At 41.3% G+C, this 21,118-nt stretch overlaps 2 protein-coding genes across 2 annotated transcripts; one reads left to right on the forward strand and one right to left on the reverse strand.

Moving 5' to 3' along the window:
• The first annotated feature begins 223 nt into the window (after positions 1-223).
• chek1 (checkpoint kinase 1) lies at positions 224-5,414 on the forward strand. Its single transcript, XM_041952505.1, has 14 exons — positions 224-321; positions 588-653; positions 881-995; positions 1,306-1,414; positions 2,056-2,120; positions 2,196-2,265; positions 2,356-2,544; positions 3,369-3,473; positions 3,562-3,645; positions 3,732-3,810; positions 3,893-4,061; positions 4,314-4,445; positions 4,532-4,633; positions 4,977-5,414. The coding sequence occupies exons 2-14, from the start codon at positions 589-591 to the stop codon at positions 5,058-5,060; spliced, it is 1,368 nt and encodes a 455-aa protein (XP_041808439.1). The 5' UTR covers positions 224-321; position 588; the 3' UTR covers positions 5,061-5,414.
• A 923-nt stretch (positions 5,415-6,337) lies between these two features.
• Positions 6,338-17,381, reverse strand: LOC121617369 (complement factor B-like). The gene is made up of 18 exons (XM_041952534.1): positions 17,324-17,381; positions 15,496-15,702; positions 15,223-15,408; positions 14,944-15,120; positions 13,467-13,553; positions 13,043-13,173; positions 12,016-12,160; positions 11,747-11,878; positions 10,978-11,088; positions 10,720-10,854; positions 9,914-10,020; positions 9,521-9,653; positions 9,136-9,274; positions 8,111-8,187; positions 7,149-7,249; positions 6,928-7,057; positions 6,593-6,642; positions 6,338-6,514 (listed from the first exon to the last, which is right to left on the reverse strand). Exons 1-18 carry the CDS (start codon positions 17,379-17,381, stop codon positions 6,338-6,340), a joined length of 2,283 nt encoding a protein of 760 aa, XP_041808468.1.
• Positions 17,382-21,118: the final 3,737 nt, after the last annotated feature.

Raw genomic sequence — 21,118 nt, forward strand, 5'->3', positions numbered from 1 at the left:
TATATATTAAATGGGGAGCATACACTGTGCTAATAATCCGCTGCAGGATCGTTCAAGGAACAATGAAGTTAATTCCCGAAATGTTTGGCAACAGGAGGCGATAAAAGCACACAATCAACGAGTGGCCGAGACGGCAGTAAACACACGAAGAAGAAGAAAAAGCGGAAGTGACGTCAATAGCGGAAGTTATGGCAGGAAATACAACAACGCGCCAAATTTGTTAAAAAATTCGCTGCAGTCACCGCCTCGGATACAGTCTTGCATGTTGTTTCCTTTGCGAAGACATCTGGAAAACGGTGCTTCTTAAGGACGGCTGTGCAGGTACGATAGTTTTTCAGCTGAGAGTTAGCAACAGCTTGCTTTTTCATCTTCTGCTCTCCTCTGTTTGGTTATTTTAGTGCTACATGTGAGGTTATGACATTTAACAGCGCTGTTTCATCCGCCACGATTACAGATACAATTGCACACTGCGTAGGAATTAGCATCTCTGCCTGAAGTGAAATAAGAAATATGAGTAAATATTGCTTGGAAAAATGTTAGTATGTGTTTTCTGTGAGCTTATTATCATGGTGTGTTTCTGGTTTTAGCATGGCTGTGCCTTTCGTGCAAGACTGGGACCTTGTTCAGACACTGGGAGAAGGAGCCTATGGAGAGTATGAATCCTCCTTTGTCTTTGTCATTTGCAGCATCTGACATTTATTAAAAGATTTCAGTGTCAGGAGACTTTATTATAGAGTTTTAAAGTTGGAAAATCAGCAAGCTTTTAGTTTGAACTCTTCAAAGAAGAAGCTATTTACTAACATGAGAGGTGAATGAGAGAAATATGCACATTAAATCCATCTTCATCATCCATCTTTCCTCTGTGCGTTCATGGTTGCAGAGTGAGGCTGCTGGTGAACAGGCAGACGGAGGAGGCGGTAGCAGTGAAGGTGATCGATACCTCTCAGGCTAAAGAGTGTGCTGAAAATGTCAAGAAGGAGGTCTGCGTGCATAAGGTAGGCCAGTCACCTTCAGTACAGTTAGTGTGACCTGAAGTGTGAGGTATCACAGGTTTTGACGGCACATCAGAGTAAATGATACAAAAAGGATTTGCATTTGTTAGTAACGCTAGCAGGAGAGATATGATATCTGTTTAGGTTGATCAATCCCACAATATAATTCTAAACTATATGATACATGTATTTACATCTTTCACGTACATATTGTTCAGCTGCAGCTGTGAGAAACTGATTAACACAGACTGGAACAACTGCTCTGATTTCTGTGTGATTCATGCTTCATTGAAATTTTCAATCTTTTTGGTAGATGCTCAACCACCCCAACATTGTACGTTTTTTTGGCCATCGGAAGGAAGGTACGACTATGTACCTCTTCCTGGAGTACTGCACCGGAGGAGAGCTGTTCGACCGAATTGGTGAGACAAACGACTGCAAGTGGCAAACATAGTATTGCTTTCTTGAAGGATGTGACCAATATTGGTCACCGACACCGACAGTCTCCAGGGATGTCAACAATTATTTTAAAATTGAATATATAATCGAATTGTAAAAAAAAAAAAAAAAAATCGGACATTTGATTGTGAAAATTAATATTCAATTGTGGAAAAAAAGCAGCATGCCAGGACTCTCAATCCGGGGACGATAAAGACAGGCCGGGTTCGTGTAAGGACAGGAAAGGTCTGAACTGTGAGAGGAGCGAGAGGGCGGTTGGTATCAGTTTGTGCCCACCTCTGGAGGTTACAGCAGGGTCAACACTGGGGTACCAGGAGCCAAATCTAGCAAGAAAACTGCCTTAGTGTTGTTGAAATGAGGGCAGACTGGACGCTACAGTGACTCACTATGGTCTCTTGATGTTCAAAGTGGTGTTATGAGACAGGGCGGGTTGCTGACTTCAGTAGATATCTCTGCAACACAATACATGTGTGTAGAAAACTGTTACGTCTTCACATTCCATTGATATTTTTAGTTAATTTTTGAATGTTTTAAAATAATATTCTTACATATCGCTCCTTTAACACGCATATATATATATAATGTTGTCTTACTTTTATTTCAGAGCCTGATGTGGGGATGGCAGAGAAAGATGCTCATAGATTTTTCCAGCAGCTAATAGCAGCTGTGGTGAGTGAATCAAATCTTTGTGTTGAAGTGTCCTTCTGCACCTGTTGTATTAAATTCTCAGTTGCACTTTTGCAGGAATATCTCCACAGTGCTGGCATCACCCACAGAGATATAAAGCCAGAGAACATTTTGCTCGATGACAAAGGTGAGGAAAATGCGTTTATCAGCGTCTTGAAGGAATAACTTTGGTTTGCATTCGTTATAACCATCATCTTCTGTTATGCTTTTTTTTCAGATAACCTGAAGCTGACAGATTTTGGACTGGCCACCATGTTCCGTTTCAAAGGACGAGAGCGTCTTCTGAATCGCCTGTGTGGGACTCTTCCTTACGTGGCTCCGGAGCTTCTCAGCCAAACAGAGTACAAAGCTCAGCCTGCAGATATCTGGGCTTGTGGGATCGTCCTTACTGCCATGCTGGCTGGAGGTAAGATACTAGAGTTGGTGTTTGCAGGAGGTCAACACAGTATCATAGCCACAATTCAGCGGACTTTGTATTTGTGAAGGTTATAATGCCACTGTGTGAGGTAAAAGGGACAGGTGCATGTTGGTGTTAGGAATGAGAGCTAGTAACTGAGGACTGTCTGTTCCTCGCTGTCAACTGCTCCACTCAGTGTCCTCGTTGCGACTGTGTGCGTGCCAAGAGTGACGTCAAGCATGTGGTCTAAACCTCCAGAACTGCGAGACTACCACTGCAAGGGCAAGAGTTGTCATTTCAAGATGGGCGAATTCAAAGAGGGTTTTTGTTTGTTTGTTTATTTGTTTTTTGTTCAGCCACACATGAAATAAGGTCACTACAATGCAACTCAAGGATTTTAAAAATCATTAGAATACATTTGTCCCAAATACTTGCCTTCTGTCTTCCAGGGATTATATAACAGTGATAAAATATGTCCATGAATAGGCAGCAGCTGTACTTGGTCCATGGTGTTCTTCTGGTAACACTTGCTGACTTTGTGTTTCTTGACAGAATGTTTTGTTAATATGTCCCCTGGCTCTTCAGAGAATACTGCAACGGACAGTGTATGGAGCATAAAACATAATTAGATATGTACATTGTACAAATGGCTGAATAACCGTAAAAATACAGTTTTGGTACACCTGACACTTTCTGAGAATTCATGCGTGATCGAAACTTTCCACCTGTATGGAAAAACTGTAGCACGTGCTGTTGCGACTGTCCTGAGCATTGTCTCTGTGCAGTTTATGCGACGAAACCTTTTGCCAGTCTTTGTGTTGCTTCTTTTTTAGAGTTGCCGTGGGACCAGCCCACTGAGAGCTGTCAAGAGTATTCAGACTGGCTTCAAAAGAAAACGTACCTCCCTCCTTGGAAGAAAATACAACCTATGCCTCTTAGTAAGTGTGAAATTATATAAGTTTTAAGATTGCATGTTTGGAATAGTCTTGGAAATGTATTTTATTCACATTGAACTTCACTCTTCAGGTTTGTTGTCCAAATTACTGCTGGCCAGTCCGGGTGCACGCATCACCATCACAGACATACAGAAGGACCGCTGGTTTACTCAAGGCAGGTCTCAATATCAGTATAACAGAATCAATTCAACTCAAAGTTTTATGTCCACTGGGCTGATGTGTGCCTGTGTATCTCTGCAGGTGTAAAGCAGCCACCTCTGGGCTCTGGAAGAAATAAACTTCTTCGATCGGATGCAGGTCTTATATCCCGAGCCAACAGGTCCGAGTTTTGTGTCTCTTTTTACCTGAAAGGTGTATTTCTCTTTGAGTCTAATCTTACGACTGCATCCCTCCCTCCTCAGTGATGACAAGATGCAGTTTTCTAGCTCTCAGCCTGATATTGCAGCAGGCGGTTGGGAAGCCATGTTGTTAATCAGCCAAACCGAAGGGCAAGTCAGCTTCTCGCAGCCGACCAAGCCGGAGCACATGCTGCTGGGTAGTCAGCTACTGGGCACGCCAGGAGCCAGTCAGGTAATTCACATACTCAGGGTTACATCAGTTGGAAATTTCTTTGTAGAATATATCTGGCATTGTGTGTTAATTTTCAACAGCACAAACTCAGGGTCAAGTATTTTTTGTTGTTTGTTTGTTTTTGTCCTGTTTTTTGATACAAAGGCATTTTTTTTACCATGCAAAGGCAATATTTTATTAAATGCTGCATTAACGTATTAATGCTGCCAGTTGTTTCACATGTCTTAACTTCTCCTTACTGTCTGTGTGAAGTCGCCGTGGCAAAGGTTAGTGCGGAGAATGACACGTTTCTTCACCACCGTGAATGCTGACGCTTCCTTAACTGCCCTGAAAGATGCCTGTGATGGTCTGGCACTTGGTTTCAAACTCACCTGCAACAAACAGGTACATTTGCCCTCGAGTATACAGGATTTAAACATTTACAGATGTTAAATGCACTCCTTGACACTGAACCTCTTTGTGCCTTTTAGGTGACAGTGAGCACACTGGATAAACGCAACAACAAACTCATCTTCAAAGTGCATTTGCTAGAGATGAATCGGAGAGTGCTGCTGGACTTCAGACTGTCTAAGGTGGGTTTTAGCATTTCAGAAGAGAATGTGTAGTGTTTCTAACAAGAAAAATCCCACATTCAAGTTGAGACAATAGTCTAAACACCACGAGAACCTCAGACAGTCACTGCCTGTGAGAATGACACTAAATGACAAAAAGAAAATAATGGAAGAAGAAGCAGAAACATCCTGTTTGTGGGAAATGCTACCAGCAGAACAACTGCAATGCAGAGATGAAGTATGTTCTCTAGGCTGGTATTCAGTATCCCCCCACATCCTCATCATCTGATGTCAGTATGCATTCATCCTGACAACAACTGTGAGTGATTTTCAGCAAGATGCTCATGTATGTGTGTGTTTCCAGGGTGACGGCCTGGAGTTTAAACGTCTGTTTGTGAAGATAAAACAGAAGCTCGGGGACATCATCAGCACTCAGAAGATCACATGAGCAGCCTCTGCAAGCTAGTGCACACTTCTGTGGACACTGGACAGAGATCCTGTATATATTTAGCTGTTCTTTTGACATTTGAAATGTCTTCTGCTGTTCTCTTCAGGTGTGTGTTTTCTTGTACTTCTATCATTGTGAGAATCAGTTAAGTGTTAGATGTCAGGAGGTCGGATGTTTTGGAAAACACATAGGATGGAAGCAAGTGTGTGTGTGTGTGTGTGTGTGTGTGTGTGTGTGTGTGTGTGTGTGTGTGTGTGTGTGTGTGTGAGAGAGAGAATGTCCATGCTCTGCCTTTCAAAAGACTGATTTGTTCTTATGTTTGACATGATACAGTCCAAAGTCTTGAATAAATTATTGAAGAAACAACTTTGTGAAATAACTGTTCTGCAATAAATGATGCATGTAAGAAGATGACCGTGGACTCAGAACAGAATATTTTTAGGGTTAGACATGAGGGGAGTCCAATTTTTCCAACATACCAAGCTTCTTTGTGAGAAATATTTAGATAAAGAAACAGCCATGGCTTCGATCTCACTGAACATTCCGCATATTAATTAGGATGACACTGTTGTGAGGTCATAAAACTTCAGGCAAAAGTTTACCTGTAGAGGACACACATTCATGTCAAACCATGTTCGTATCATTTCAACGGTGAACGACGTACTGTTTGAAAGTCATGGATTTCAAATCGTGGCGACAACAAGCACTGTTCAGTGTTTGGTCTCCAGTCAACAACTTGGTGAGTAGTGAGAACAAAATCCCAGCAAAAACAGCAGTCTGTCAAGTGACAAATATATACTGAAGTGTACTCAAAGTATATTTAAATAGAATTTTTCTGTTCTTGCAGGACGACACACTGACCCCATCATCTACGCAGTAAAGGACTGCACATTAGATGTGCAGTCCATGTTTGCTGTCTCTGTTTTCTACCTCTGTCCCTCACCATTAACTGGCTCCTGGTAAACTGAATGGGCTGAACCAATAACAGTGCGGCAGATCGGCATTGTGGTGTTTGCCACGTGGCATGGAGATTTCACCTTCTGCAGCCACCATCAAGGCCTTCAATTCACCCAATAATTAACCAACATTTAGAAAAGTGTAAGCTAATGTAACATTATCAAGGGCTGTGGATGTGCATGTAATGTAATGTGACTTTCAGCCATCTTTTGTGTTGTTATCAGCAGCAATGAGTGCAGCTTTAATGTTGCTGCTTGTACAGCATCAATCAGAAAAATAACATGAGGCACTGAGCCACAAATTCCAGCACGTAAATGTATTTAGCTCTCCAAAAAGACAAGTGGTGCATAGTCATCCTGGTTTTCATTTCCAAGGATAGATTTGAGAAAAGGGACAACTCTAAAAAGATTAATATGGAAATCTCTGGAGGTGTCATCTGACTCGACGAGACCGCCCGCCTTGCACTTATTCTTAGTTCCCCAGCTGACCAATGCAACCTGCAAGAGAAATGGTTAGTTACTACCACCAGGTGATACTCATTTGTGAAATGCTGCTGGAAAAGGACGGCTGTTTACCTGTATCGTGCGATGCTCGTAGTTCTTGAACACAGCGCCCCCAGCATCACCTGTCCCAACAAATAAACACACACACACACACACACACACGGTAACACCCAAAATAATGAGCATTAGTTACTGATCTGACACCAAATACAAGAACTATGTCTGACTTGACAAAGGAGGCTCAACATGCCGATGTGTGGATTTTCACATTTAAAGGTATATTCAGGATGTTTTATCGTTTCCTTTACTGATCTCAAATCAGACAAGGATACAGTATGGATGCCTCTCTAATGTGTCTGGATGTAAGTACAGAGTTAACTTTTACACATGTGATAGAGGGAACGTACCTGTACATGCTATATGATCTCTGAAAGGAGTCTGACCACCAGTACAAAGGAAGTTATCAGTCACAGCATCCTTTGGATTGTTTGTTGTTATGCCTGCTGCCTGTAGTGCGTGTTTGATGCAGTCATCTCTCTGCATTGATTAAGTTGGGAGAAGAACCACAGCTCAGTGACTTTCAGCAGGTGCACACACACACACCATAGTGCAGTGATTTAAAACTCACATTATCACCAAGCTTTGCGTGGACGTCTTTTTCATAGACCACGTTCACTGCTCTGGTCAGGAAAGACAGTTTTTCAAGATGATTCTTGAACAGAAGCTGCTCTGTATTTAGAGATCACAGAAATACAGTCAGTTGTTCCTGAGGATCTGCAGACATTTCAGTTTCACTGCCAGAGCTCTACATTGACAAAAGAAAATTTGGCAACTTTATTTAGCATTTATAAGCAGTATACTAATAATTATCAAATGGTTTATAACATACCAAAACACACTCTAATGTCATTGTAAGTAGTTCCTGGTTAAGGACATTTTAAATGTATTTGTCACCAACTATAATATGTATGAAGCATCTGTAACAGATAATGATTGGCAATATAACATTCAGCTTAATTATAATAACACAGTTCCTGTCATATGATGTATTTATTTATGATTAAGTTTATTGTATTATCATATGTTTTTATTAATTTCTCAGATGAAATTTAAAAAATTTAATACATTTTTGTGTATTTATTTATTCTAGAACTAAATGTTTTAGAACAAACTCTAAGGAAGTTTTTCTGTGTGATCATATTATCATATCATCATAGGAATACGGCTGTATGATACTGTGGTATCAATCAACACTAAATATGTCCTTACATCGGCATTATAATGTGCTATAAACAATATTAGACGTGAATACACTGATTATAAATGCTTTATAGTAGGGATTTAAGTGGCTCTGTTATAACTTAGTGGTGAATCTGCCACTGTTGTAAAATGACTATGTGCTGTGCAAGAACGAAAAAGGTGGACAGGTGTAGCAACCGTTACTAAGGGCTACGGGGCCAACGGTCAGTTGTGGCTCATTTACCAGGACCCATCAGATAAAGACTCACCTTTGGAGGAAGATAAGCATCTTTTGGTATTTATAAAGGCCAAGTTGTGCACTGGTGTAGCATGTTGGTGGAGTTATCTCACCTTGCTGCTTGCAGGTGGAATGGCCAACCAGTTTCAGAGCATCACTGGTCTCCTGGGTACAAGGTATGCAAATGGGTCTGAACCAGACACGAAAGACAACATAACATGGAGAGAGTGACAGATTATATATTTATAAAAATGCATTCATGCACACCTCCATCAGCCCACAGGAGTCTCATGTTTGACCTGTAATGCCTTTCTTTGTCAACTGTGATTTCAGTACAGTCAGACAAAGTAAAATTGTGCATCCTGCGCCCCACGGAGTGCCTCTCCTGCTGTTCAGAGTCAATCACAGTGCACGGCAGCACAGGAGGTTCTACCACTGTCTGGTTCAAAAGTGGTTTACCTTACTTCTTTGACAGTGATGACCGCACGGAGCATCGGAGCAGTCGACAGCAGCCTGCCCTCCGTTTCTCACCTTCTCTGCCTCCATCACAACAAGTTTTATGGTCTGAGGTCATTTTGAGCCTCGGTTTGTAAAGTTTACAGCCTGCCGTGGTGTTGCTCCTGTGCTTATCTGTCCAAACTTTTTACTGAACAGCTACGGCAACTGTGCAAATTTGCACCATATGAATAGTTTTGAGCCCTTTATTCATCTGTTTACAGGCTTTTACATGTCTTTGTGTGAAATAGTGTTAATTTCATCAATGAAAACTATGACAAAATATGATTGTCAGCAAGGTTTATTTCCATGACTGTTGACGATATCAACATGCAATATTGCTAGTGAAAAATCAGCAATTTGACAAACATGGTCGTCAGTTAAAAAATATGGTTTTGTCTGGATGAGAGTGACTTGAAATGTTCATTATAATCTGATGACTAAAAAGACTAAAATGTCAACAGTTTTCATTGATTAAAACTAGACTAAAATAGTTGAAGTGTTCTTTGACTAAGATAAGACTAAAATACCCAGACCTTCAGTCAATTAAAACTAAAAGACAACTGTTTCACTGTTTTATCAATAATTCCCAGGCAGGACTGAGAATGTATTATCAAATCCAAGCACAGTCAACAGTTCTCACCTGACAGCGCTGGAGATTTGAACATCTTCCTGCAGTTGGATGAGAGCCACATCGTAGTCGTAGAACTCTTTCACACCGTCATTTGCTTTAGCATTAACATTGTAGTGCGGGTGTATATTTAAAGTTTTAACTCTTTTCACTGTGAACACAATTGAGTGTAAGTAGGGTTATTGTTGCTGTCATCATGATCACATATTTCTGAAATCGTGCTTGACTACATCAAATATCAAATATTTCATAAGATTTGGTTTAAACTTTGAAACTACAAAAGTAAATTTAAAAAAAATGGATACTATAACACTTATTTATGTGAACTGTTAAAATGCCATTTCGTCACGTTCAGGTAACTGAAGAAAAGATGCGTTAAATAAACGTTTATCATTACCTTTGCCCTGTCCATCATCAATCTCAACCGTGATGTGCTCCGGTAAATCTCCAAATGCAAAGCAGTGAGCGGCAGTCAAGATAAACTGAGGGGTCACCAGAGAGCCGATGCATTTCTTTGACGTTTGGTAGCTCTTATGTTTTCAAAGGTGAACAAACATAATATAGTTTAGTAGTTATGTCACACACGGAAACAAGAACAACATGGCATGGCGGTAGATGATAAGGAAACATTTTTTCATGAAATCTTACATCTTAAGGTCAGTCAAATATTTTTGAATGAAAATTCAGTGGAAAGGTTTTTTGCCGGTTCTCATGCCTGGATAATTATGCAAAGGATATCAGCCTTGCAAACCTATAATCATGAAGTTAAAAGAAATGTGGAAACATTCACCTGGACAGTAATGAATGCCATCCATGGATACATTTTCCTCTTGCTGTCTCTGCTGGCTGTCTCATACTCCTTATGAAGACCACATAGACCCCTAACTTCCTCTTCATCTGCATAAAAAACCCAACAAATTCAAAGTGGATCATGTTCATAAATGCAAACACATGTCTGCTATAGAAATAGAGATGAGTTTTCTCTTATTACTCATAAACAGAGATCAGTCGAGTGCCAAAATAATTGCAAGCGCAGCCGTTCAAAAATAATGAAGGTCTGCAGCCAAGCTAGCAGCTGTGTGAGGCCGTGTTTCTGCACAGCAGTGCTTTGAGCTAAATGCTAAAGTTAGCATGGCAACATGCTCACGTGGCAATGGCAACATGCTAACAGGTATAGCATCATGTTGACCATGTTCACCATCATAGTTTAACAAGTAGCATGATAGCATTTCCTTATTAGCACTGAACAGAAAATCCAGCTGATGGGACATGGATTTGGTCATAAAGCAAAATATTGAACAAATAAAGCATATGACTTGATGATGCGCTAAAAAGTGAAGGGAATAAAGTTCTTACAATTCATCTTGAGGTGAACAAAAATTTCTGAACTAAATTTTATGGCAGTTCCTCCAATAGTTTTCAAGATAGACCTGTGTGTACATACACACACATACACATGCCAAATACTTCAACGATAGTCGTGCCTGCTTTGTTTTTTACTTTAGGACACCAGAGAACCATTTAGGCCTCCACTTACCATCATACATCCGACCAGATTCGTTTAGCTGTCTTCCTTCATTTTCAAAGAAGACTCACCAATTATGTCATCAAGGGTTTCTTGTAAATTTTCAATGTGCCTCATTCTGAAGTAATGCTGGCCATCGGTCCCCACTGTAAGAGGCAGCAGGTCATCATCATAGATCTCGGCTCCAATGCCAAAAATATAAATGTCTGTAACAGGTTGAAGAGCGATGAAATGTTACTGACCATATAGCATGTGCCAGCAACATGGCTGAATGATGAAAATCAGCATAGCAACAGAAATCTGCACAACAATTTAGAAATAAAAGTCACCAAGATATTCTTCTCTTGACTGAGTCCCCCCCTCACTGGTGTGGTTCATGTATACCAGGTTCTTTATTTTGGCCACGGTGTGTGCAGGTGAACCTCCTTTACTGTAAGCGCCTGCAATGAACAGCCCAGAAAAAACAAAAGCAACCTGTTTAAGCTCACTGCTTTCAGCTTCGCTCTTACATAAGCATTAAAAACTATATTGTAAAGGCTGTATTAATGATACTTTGTATAAGATGCACATTTACACACTACAAAATCAGTGCTGATTTCATCGCACAAAAATGATAAATGGAGGTAAGTAACAGCAGTAAAAACACAGTTCAATTGTGAGTTAATTCATATTTCACACCTTAAACGAATGGTCTGATATTTTGATGAATACTGTATAGTTATTTGCTTTCATGCACAGAGTTAGATGAGAAGCTTGACATGACTCTCATAGTAGTATGGTAAATACTGTATGAGGCCAGCCTACCAGCACCTTTAAAACTCACAAATTAACACATCTCTTGTTTGCTTCATCGCTTGGCCAAGAAAGAGTCCAGAAAGTAACCCATCATAAAACAAAGCATGATTATTACGCATCAGTTTTGGATGGGATGGATTAAACAAACAAAATGTAACAGAATTTAATTATCTCAAAATTGTCACTCAGGTTTTTTTGAAGTGCAAATTGAAAATGTGCATAAAAACAGGTGGATGGAAATGCACCTACTGAAAGCTTCTCAGCTGAAATAAGTCCTTAAATATAGCAAGTGGCTGAAATTACCATCTGTAAAAACCATGAGGATGTGACGATGTTCCTTAAAAGCCTCCTCTCGAACAAGGCGCTTTATCACAACCATTCGCTCCAAGAAGGCCTGAAAGACGATGTTCAGGTCTGTTCCAGGAGTTCTTTTGCCTTTGAGTCAAAACACACAAACACACACACACACACACACACACACACACACACACACAAACAGACATAGTAAAACACAAATCGAGCTGTGGATTAAAACAGCTTTTCCAACACTGTCTCTGATCTGTTTGACTCACCATCTATTTGAAAGTTGTTCAATTCGTCCTTGATGGTGTTTAGTTGTATTCTGCCATTAACAAAATCGAAGATGTTGACAACTTCAAATATTTCACAGGAGAAAAAGATGATTTCATAGTTTGGAGTCAAGGAAAAGGATGAAATCTGTGGAGACACAAAGTGTCACATTCTGGATCTGGGTCCCTCCCTTCATCCACATTTCCACTTCCCCAACTTCACTGCCATCCTCTACCTGTCCACCGGATGCCATCAGACTTTCCACCTGTCCCAGTCACCTGACTCTCGCTTCCATCCACCTTCTCCTGGTCTATAGTATACCCTTTCCTGCCATTCCCATCATCTGACCTTCCCTGCCCACCTTTTTCCACTGTCCCTCATCAGCCCTGCAGTACATATACCGGCCCCTGTTCTTCTTTCAGTTTCCAAACTGTCTTTGTTGCGTTGTGCCATTGCTTTCGCGCCTCTGACACCTGTTCACTGGTACCCGGAAGCTGTACCTGTACCTGACTGTGATCCTGTACCTGCAACCTGAACCCTTTACCCTGAAACCTGCACCTGCCAGCCTTACCTCTGCCTGGTCCACAGACTGATGATTCTTAGCCAAACAGCTTTGTCTGTTTGGAGTGCCTTCCTGGTTTGTGCCTGACTTGAGCGAGCGTGAGAAACCTTATGTACCTCTATTTTGTCATTAATTCTCTTCCCATCTGTGCGAACTGTCCTGGTCTCACCCCGGTGACATGAGGCAAACCAGTTTCATCCATCAGCTGCAGTCTGTACTTTCACCCCATAAGTATCCTTTGAACTGACCCACAATCAGCAAAAACTTGCATCTCCAGTCCCAGCACAATGTTGCTGACTGTTTGCATGTTCAGCATTTTTTAATTCTGTGGTGCAATCACCCTCTGCATTAAAAGAGCACTGTAAAACTTCTACCATATGCTATTACATCATTTTGGATAGAACTTGTCTCCAGTCTTTTTACTTCTTTTTCCGTTTTAATGAAGAGGAAAGCTGTTAGTTTCTCACCTTTGTTATAAGTTTTGTGACAGCATCCCTCGCATCATTTATGTGCCTCTCCTCGATGCTCTCAGAAATATCCACTGCGATATAGATGTTAAGCATCCCATTTTTTGAAATCCTGATTTTTCTCCCCTCCTCTGTTTAATTTGAACAATGAACAACAACAAATGCAACAAACATTGTGCCATATACAATATGTATGCCATATTCATATATTGTTGTTTCTCCACAGAGGAAGAAGTATGATGGAAGTAAATACTTCTGAATGGGTCACAGGGTAGAAACTTTCATACTTAGAAATGTTCTTATTGATTTGTACGGATTATTTATCGTGTCACCATAGAGAGGACTGAGTTTCAATCAATTTCAAATGATCATATAGCAGTGGTATTAAATGACTCTTATGATAAGATTAGTTCCAGGAACTTACCAACTGGCTCTAAGGTGGTGAGGCTGTCTTTGATTGCGCTGCCAAACGCCTCTGAAACCTCCAGTGGAGTGTCATAGGTGTGTTTGTCTGCAAGAAGTGAAAGCCACATGAACAGAAGTTGTAATAATTGTGACGAGGTGAAGTGATACGACAGAAAAAAAAAGTGCTCGCCCATCACCATATAGACTACGGTTCTGTTCTCAGTGTTGACAGGTGGGAAGCTGGTGAGGGATCACAGAAATATTGACTGCTGCTGAGTGCTCCCAACTGGAGATCCCAACCACCTGACCAACCAGGAGAAGTCGGAAGGACCAGTGAGCAGGTGGATGCGTTGTTGAGAGGGCAAGACTAGTATTACAAATCCAGAGTTTGTCCAAAGGTTAAAGGATAACTTTCATTTTTTACAACCTGGACCTTATTTGTAGCATTAAATACGACCATTTACTCACCCAGACAACTTTGGTGGCATTTGGAGTCGTTTTGCAGAAATGAGCCCCAGAGGAGCGGCGCGTATATCCGTATAATGCGAGTACTCGGGGCATCCATGCGCAGCCTCTATATAACGCATAATCTGCGGCGAAACTCGTTCATATTCCAATATTTTGTTATGATATGCTGGTGCTATTCCCCTCTGAGCTCGTGGTGGCATGTTATCAACATTCTGCGTTTCTAGACAACTACCTCTGGATGATGTCATTACCAAACGCCGCGCGCTGCGAGCAGCCAACCACAACACGGCTGACTCTGCGGCGGTCGGCTACGAATACGCAATAACGAACCATAGCAGTGCCAAACTACAGCTAAACTAGCTGACCGCCGGCTCAGAGGGGAATAGCACCAGCATATCATAACAAAATATTGGAATATGAACGAGCTTTGCTGCAGATTATGCGTTATATAGAGGCTGCGCATGGATGCCCCGAGTACTCGCATTATACGGATATACGCGCCGCTCCTCTGGGGCTAATTTCTTCAAAACGACTCCAAATGCCACCAAAGTTGTCTGGGTGAGTAAATGGTCGTATTAAATGCTACAAATAAGGTCCAAGTTGTAAAAAACTTATCCTAAAAGTTAATAAATAAAAGTTATCCTTTAATACTGTAAACAAAATACAAAAGCACACCGGTGGTTCAGTGCCCCACGTGCCCTACACCTGGCCAAAAAGTCCGGACATGTCATTGTCTGGCTTGTTTAGCCCAGAAACTGGGTCAACCTTCTCAGTGACCGAGACTCACTGACTGTCATATAAATACTGAAGGATTCATAAATAGAAATAAAACTTCTTGGTTGAGAGTTCTGGTGACACTGACTCCTGTAAAATTACTTGACAGCCTCAGCCTTTGTCATTGCCTCTGAATGCTGCGGCATTTCTTTTGCAGGTGTATATATTGGACTTTCCATTTGGCTCCCAGCAGACCTTTTCATGGAAAAACTTTGAGCGAGCGACACAGGCTGTCAGCAGTATTTCAGTCTTACAGTAGCATGCTGGCTCTTTGCCGGTCCACTGGCCGTTCTCCTGACACACTCTTTCACTGGACCCCACCAAGAACAGGTTGCCGTTGCAGCTGTATTTCACTGTGTCGCCAATTCCAAACATGTTCCCTGTTCTTGAGGCGCCAGGGGGCACACCAGGATCAGCGCAATTATCCCCTGCTGTGGTGACAAAGAAGACAGAAGTCAGAAAACAGTCACACATGAGGTATCCCAAATCTGAAGAGAAAAGAGAAATACGGTGGACTGCTGTTCGGGACTTACTGTCACGGCTACAGATGGGAGTGGAGCCGCTCCACTTCCCGTTGGGTAAGCAAACACGTGTGGACGAGCCTCGCATTGTGTATCCAGAGTAGCACTCATATGAGGTCTCATTGTCCACAAAGTACTTGTCCTGAGGAGGGGAGACGTTTCCATGCTCCAGCACATTGGGGTCTGGGCATTCGGCGACTGCAAAGCAAAACGGAAGGATCTGAGTTACCATGTAGAGCAGACAGACTGAGACAAAGTGAGAAGCGTCATCGTCACATCGCTCACTCCTGCATCTCTGAGGGGCAAATCTCTTGGGCGCTGGTCTCCAGCTGCCGTTAGGCTGGCACAGGCGGGTCAAAGCCGGAAATGGGTAGTAACCCTCAGGACACTCGTAGATCAGCAGGCTGCCCGTTTCCAGCTTCTTGGTCAATTTGTAATGACCTCCCTCAATTTGCATATTGGCCTCCGTACAAGCACACCGAACTTCACCTCCTGAAAAATAAAACATGTAATGCACTCAGACTTCAGAAAGCTCCCTCCAGAGCCACGGAAGACATTATGCAATTGTTCTTGCAAGCTGCTGCTACGTAATGATTCCCGATTCGAAACCCAGTGCTCCTTCAATACATAGCTCTCTGTAGCCTTTAAGATGTGCTGCTGCATTGTTTAATGGTAAGTGTTAATATGTAAGTCAACTTACATGTTGTATATTTACATTTGATTGCACTAGTCATATTACATTCACTTTGTCTCATTTCTTGAAAAATAATAGATTTTCTAAAAACCGTCGGTTCAGATCTCTGAAAAATTTGAATTTCTCATTGATTCAAGTAAATTGATCGTGTTTTGGCCCATGTGTGCAAAAGAGTATTATTGTCTCCAATTTGCACAATAACAATTGCACATGGCTTGCCGATTAAAACTGTTGATTCTCAGCAAAATTGCCACACTCTTCACAACATTCCTTCATTGTTTCAGCCAGCACATGCAAGATGATTCATGCAGTTATCAAAATCTGTCAGACACACATGTGCATTCCATAATTATCTGTGACATGGAATGTCTGTGGTGCTAAATTGGCAGATATATGGAGCTTATTGCCCACAGCACAGTTCCTACTATTTTTTAACATGGAAGAAAACCCTGAACAGCAGCTACATGCTCGTGGAAGAGGAAGAGGAAGTGTAAGAATGCATAGTGGTAGTAGAGGAAGACTTTACAGAGGTCCAGGTAGAAGGCAAAGGATCATGTCTGGTCCACACGTGCATGAATATTTCTAAAAACAGGGTTTTTCCTCGTTGGTGGCGGGGTAGCAGTGACCTATTACGTATTCTGACGCCTCTGTTTCTCAGTACAGTGGAAGAGAAACTACATTTATGTGTAAATGTAAAAAAAAATATGTTAGCAAGGTTAGCACCAGAACTGTTTTTCTCAAAATCTCCTCATGTAAACAATGGAAATAACAGCTTTGTTGTCACAAACTAAAAAATCTTTTCCAAAACCTTTTCATCCTGGAAGGAGTTTTCCAAACGCTCCATTTTCAGTGACCTAAAACTGCATTTGTGTGTGGACGAAAGGTCAAAACATATAGAAAACGCTTCGTTTGGACAAATACCCATGTTTGTGTGGACGAGGCATGAGAGTCCCTGATGAAATCAGAACCCCACTTGTGGACCCATGTGGACCCGTTGCACAACAACTGTATTTACACTTTGGAGAATGTTGAGACTGTTTCATCAAATGAGCCAAAACAAACAAGTAAAAGTGCAAATGATGATGAGTTTAAAGTTGCCACTACACACCGCACATATTAGGAACATGAAATGATCTTACACCCAGAAACATAAACTTGCTGCAAAGTCTATGTGATAGTTCTTAAAAAATAATGAATTTCATTCTCATATCTCACATTAACAGCTTCAGAAAGCAAATATTCAGACTGGAGATAAAATACTAGATGGTGTTTGTCCACTGGAGTTTTACTGTCAACATTCAAACTATGTTACGAAAACTCAGCTTGACTTTTACAGTCAATACAAACACACGAACAAATACATGATCATTGTGGAACGTCAGTGTTTTTTGTTCTGAATCTAAAGTGAAAGTAGCTCACCCATAGAGAGGAGACACGAAAGTGCAGCAAACCAACTCCAGCGGACAGAATATCCCATGTTCAACTTTAAACTCATATAAAAATGAGAGGATTTTGCAAGAGCTGTGCATTTATTTCCAAATGGACAGTAATGTTCAGAAAGAGGGACTGAATGACCAAAGACCATCCTGGCACTTATTAACTTGATGACAAATAAAAGGAGATAATCAATAATGTGTGTGACAGGAAACATCCAAACAATTTCCCACAAATTTCTTCAGCATTTCATTATAACAGTAATAGCAGGGAGGTTCAAATAACTCAGCCTCAATCAACTTGACTAATGTAGAGATAAGCAAGTAACTTTGAAATAACTGCGTATATTTAGTGGCACAAAGCAACGCAAGAGCCACTCGCCTCTATAGCTCAAAGAGCTATCCCGCGCGTTTTTTCTTCCCATTTTTCATCTTCCGCCAGAATTTCAGCGCGTAACTAGTCCCGCAGCTTTGAGAAAACCCTCGCAAACTATATATCAAAACATGCTGCTTGATCGGGAATGGTGTGCTACGACTTTTCTAGCTCTTTCATCAATAGTTCGCAAAGTTATACGCAAAAAACTGCGAAGAATTTCCCATAAGAAATGAATGGGGAAATTTCCTCAAATTTCAGCCTTTTTCAATTGTCCGCTACTTCGCTAGACTTTCTCCTAGAGACTTCATTCAAACTTTGAAACGTAGATAAGTTTGTCGGCTCAAAATGAAGATGGGTTTTCGAGCTATGACCATCTGAAGACCATATAGTTTCTCAAAAAATGCTCAGAATTTCTCCCCTAGAGTGGATGACATCATCACTTAGAGTAAAAGAGCCAGTGAGAAATCGCCTGAAATTTTTTTCTAAAATTGCAGTAAAATCCAAACGGTGAATAGGAGACACATAATTTTTGGATCTTTTTGTGGACAAACCTTTCTTCTCTCGTCAAAGTTCAATTTTAAAGGGTTAGCCCCCACCAAATTTAAATAAAGAGGGATATTGCACCAGCCTGCCGGAGTGTGTCTTTTTAAATCGACCATTTAGTCATTTTTCTAAAGAATATCTGGACATAAAACACACGTACATCTGGCCCAGACTTGTCCGCATCTCACAGTGTAATCGGTTTTTTGATAGCAGCTACGGTTTTGTCACAATCACAAGTTGTTCGGAAGAAACTGACAGCGAAAAAGTAGCTGTTCAGGATCAGGTCAAAGGTGGGAGAGGTAGAGAGGTAATTCTCAGCAGGTGGGGCAGAAGTTACACACGCACACACATACACATTCAGACACACATATACCAGACACATCTCCATGTAGGAACTGGTTGGGCTGCTTGTTCAAAATACTTGGGACAATTTGATAAATGTGTAGTTCAAGCAGACACACACACACAAACTGAGGAAGACACACACATACGCAGTCACACACAATGACAGATACATACACACAGACACAGTCACACACAAATACAGTTAAATACACACAGACAGCCTCGTATACATAGACAGGCACAACGCCGTTAGCTCTATTAGCGCCATTAGCATTAGCGCCGTTAGCTCTGCTAGCTCTTTTAGAAATGTTAGCACCGTTAGCTCTGTTAGCACCGTTACCTCTGTTAGCATTAGCTCCGTTAGCTCTGTTAGCGCCGTTAGCTCTGTTAGTAAAAGGAAACTTTGGATGATAATAGAGATGGTTCATTTCCATTAAATTCATTAATGTTTATTGATTCAGTTAATAAGCGCCCCTTGTGCCACTGTCAAAATTTCGGCGGCGCCAGAATTGTCTAGTTATTATTTACTGCAACAAAAGACTGGGAAAGCTGGCACACCTACACCTGCTCCACCTGCCAATCAGCCACCACAGCTGCAGCCAATCCACACTCATCAACCACTTTGCTCTCCTTGTGCTTTGTTCTTTTACTTGAGAGCGGGGCTGTACAGGGCAAAAGAAGGTAGGCCATCTTTCTATAATAGTCTGGTTCTCTAAACCAATCCACCATGTTTGCTGAGTTTCTTCAGAGCTGTCTGGAAAAGTGCCCAGAGGCCCGATCCATCCTGGAGGCACGCAAGAACCACTCCTGGCTGATGTGACCCAGACTGGACATCTCAGGACCTCAGATGGACCTCCCGCTCCCCTTCATCCAGAACCAGATCTTTTGTAGTTCCCCTTTATGGCTCCCCCTGCGTCCTCTTGAAAGGAGCAGAAGTGAGGCTGCTTTATCCAACCATGGGACTAATCAATAAATCAGTATAAATGAATAATAATCTTCTTCTTACCACAATCTTTCATAAAAAATGTGGCACAATGATAATTTGTTTGTACTATTGTACTTTAATTTTTAAGGAGGGGCTTTTGTATTGGACTGCATGAGACTGTGCAGGTGTTCAGGATATTTTACCTGCAGGAAGCTGCCTGGCTCCCAACATTGTGCTGGGCTGTGCTGTGATGTAGTGGCCATATTTGGAACTACAGGTCAGGTGACACCTGGGACACAGAAAGATACTGGCCAATCACAGGTCTTTACAAAAGTCATTTCTGTTAATCAGAGTTGGTGGAGTATGGAAAATGAGAAATGAAGGACTGGCTGTCAGTACACCTTTGGGAAGACTTCAGAATATAGTGGCACAAAGGTTCAGTTATTTGGTCCCTCAATCCTAACTTTAAGGCAAGTTCAAACCGAGTAATCATTGTATTGAGATCAGCAAACTGAGGCTGTTTCAGGTCTTACATACATTTACGAGATGAATAACAGTCACACAACTTTTAAAAAATCATGTTTTAAGGTTTATCTGTCACATGCTCATATAATATGTGCAGTGTAATGCAGGGTGGCATATTACTGAGACTGTGCCTTAAAGCCTATTTACCGTAGTGTATTAATAATTGACAAAAGTCACCTTTGAAAAGAAGAGAACTATGATGTAATTAATGACATTTTCAGCTTTTAAAATTAAATCTAAACTAAAGCTCCTTGCTGTTTGTAAAGTCTTATCTAACAACCTGCATGGCTATGTGGAACCACACATTTTATCCTCCTGATTAGTGACACATCATCCTGTCACCCAATAATTAACCAACATTTAGAAAAGTGTAAGCTAATGTAACATTATCAAGGGCTGTGGATGTGCATGTAGTGTTAATGTGACTTTCAGTCTGCCACCCAAATGCATGAAATCGAATTCCTTGATGTTTGCTGAAGGATTTATTACAGCGTCAAACCTTTGTTTAAGCTGCTCGTACAGCATCAAGCTAAACTCTCGTCAGTATTTCAGTGAACAAGTGAGTCAAATCTTTTCAAAACAAAATTAATTCAGTTGTGAGATGTTGGTCTTCAACAGTCCCACCACACCGTTGTACTTGAGGTGATGGGGAATGAAGGACTGGGTGGTCTCCTCCATGGACAAAAGGTGATCTTGGTCCAACTCCTGGGGGTAAGGAGTATTTCCAGAGAATCTCAAAACCTAGCCTGTGTAAAACAGGGCTATTTCTATACTGAGTCATGAAATTTCAATCCACTGTGGCCATAACGAATATCACATCAAAGCCTGGCTAGTAGATCTGGTCTGGCCTTCTCCTCTCCTGAGCACACCTGCTGTCAATCATTCAATCAAGATGCACCTCCTGCCACAGTACATAAGCACCGGCCCCCCTTCCAGCATTGGTTCAATCGTCTGTTCATCCTTGTGTTAACGACAGACTCCTGCTTCAAACCTGATGATGTTTTCGATGTTTTTTCTTGTCTGCTTTCCTGTTTCTCCAGCGAGTTCACTCTCAATCATCTCGTCAA

Source organism: Chelmon rostratus, chromosome 14, assembly GCF_017976325.1.
Source record: "Chelmon rostratus isolate fCheRos1 chromosome 14, fCheRos1.pri, whole genome shotgun sequence".
NCBI classification, from domain to species: Eukaryota; Metazoa; Chordata; class Actinopteri; order Chaetodontiformes; family Chaetodontidae; genus Chelmon; species Chelmon rostratus.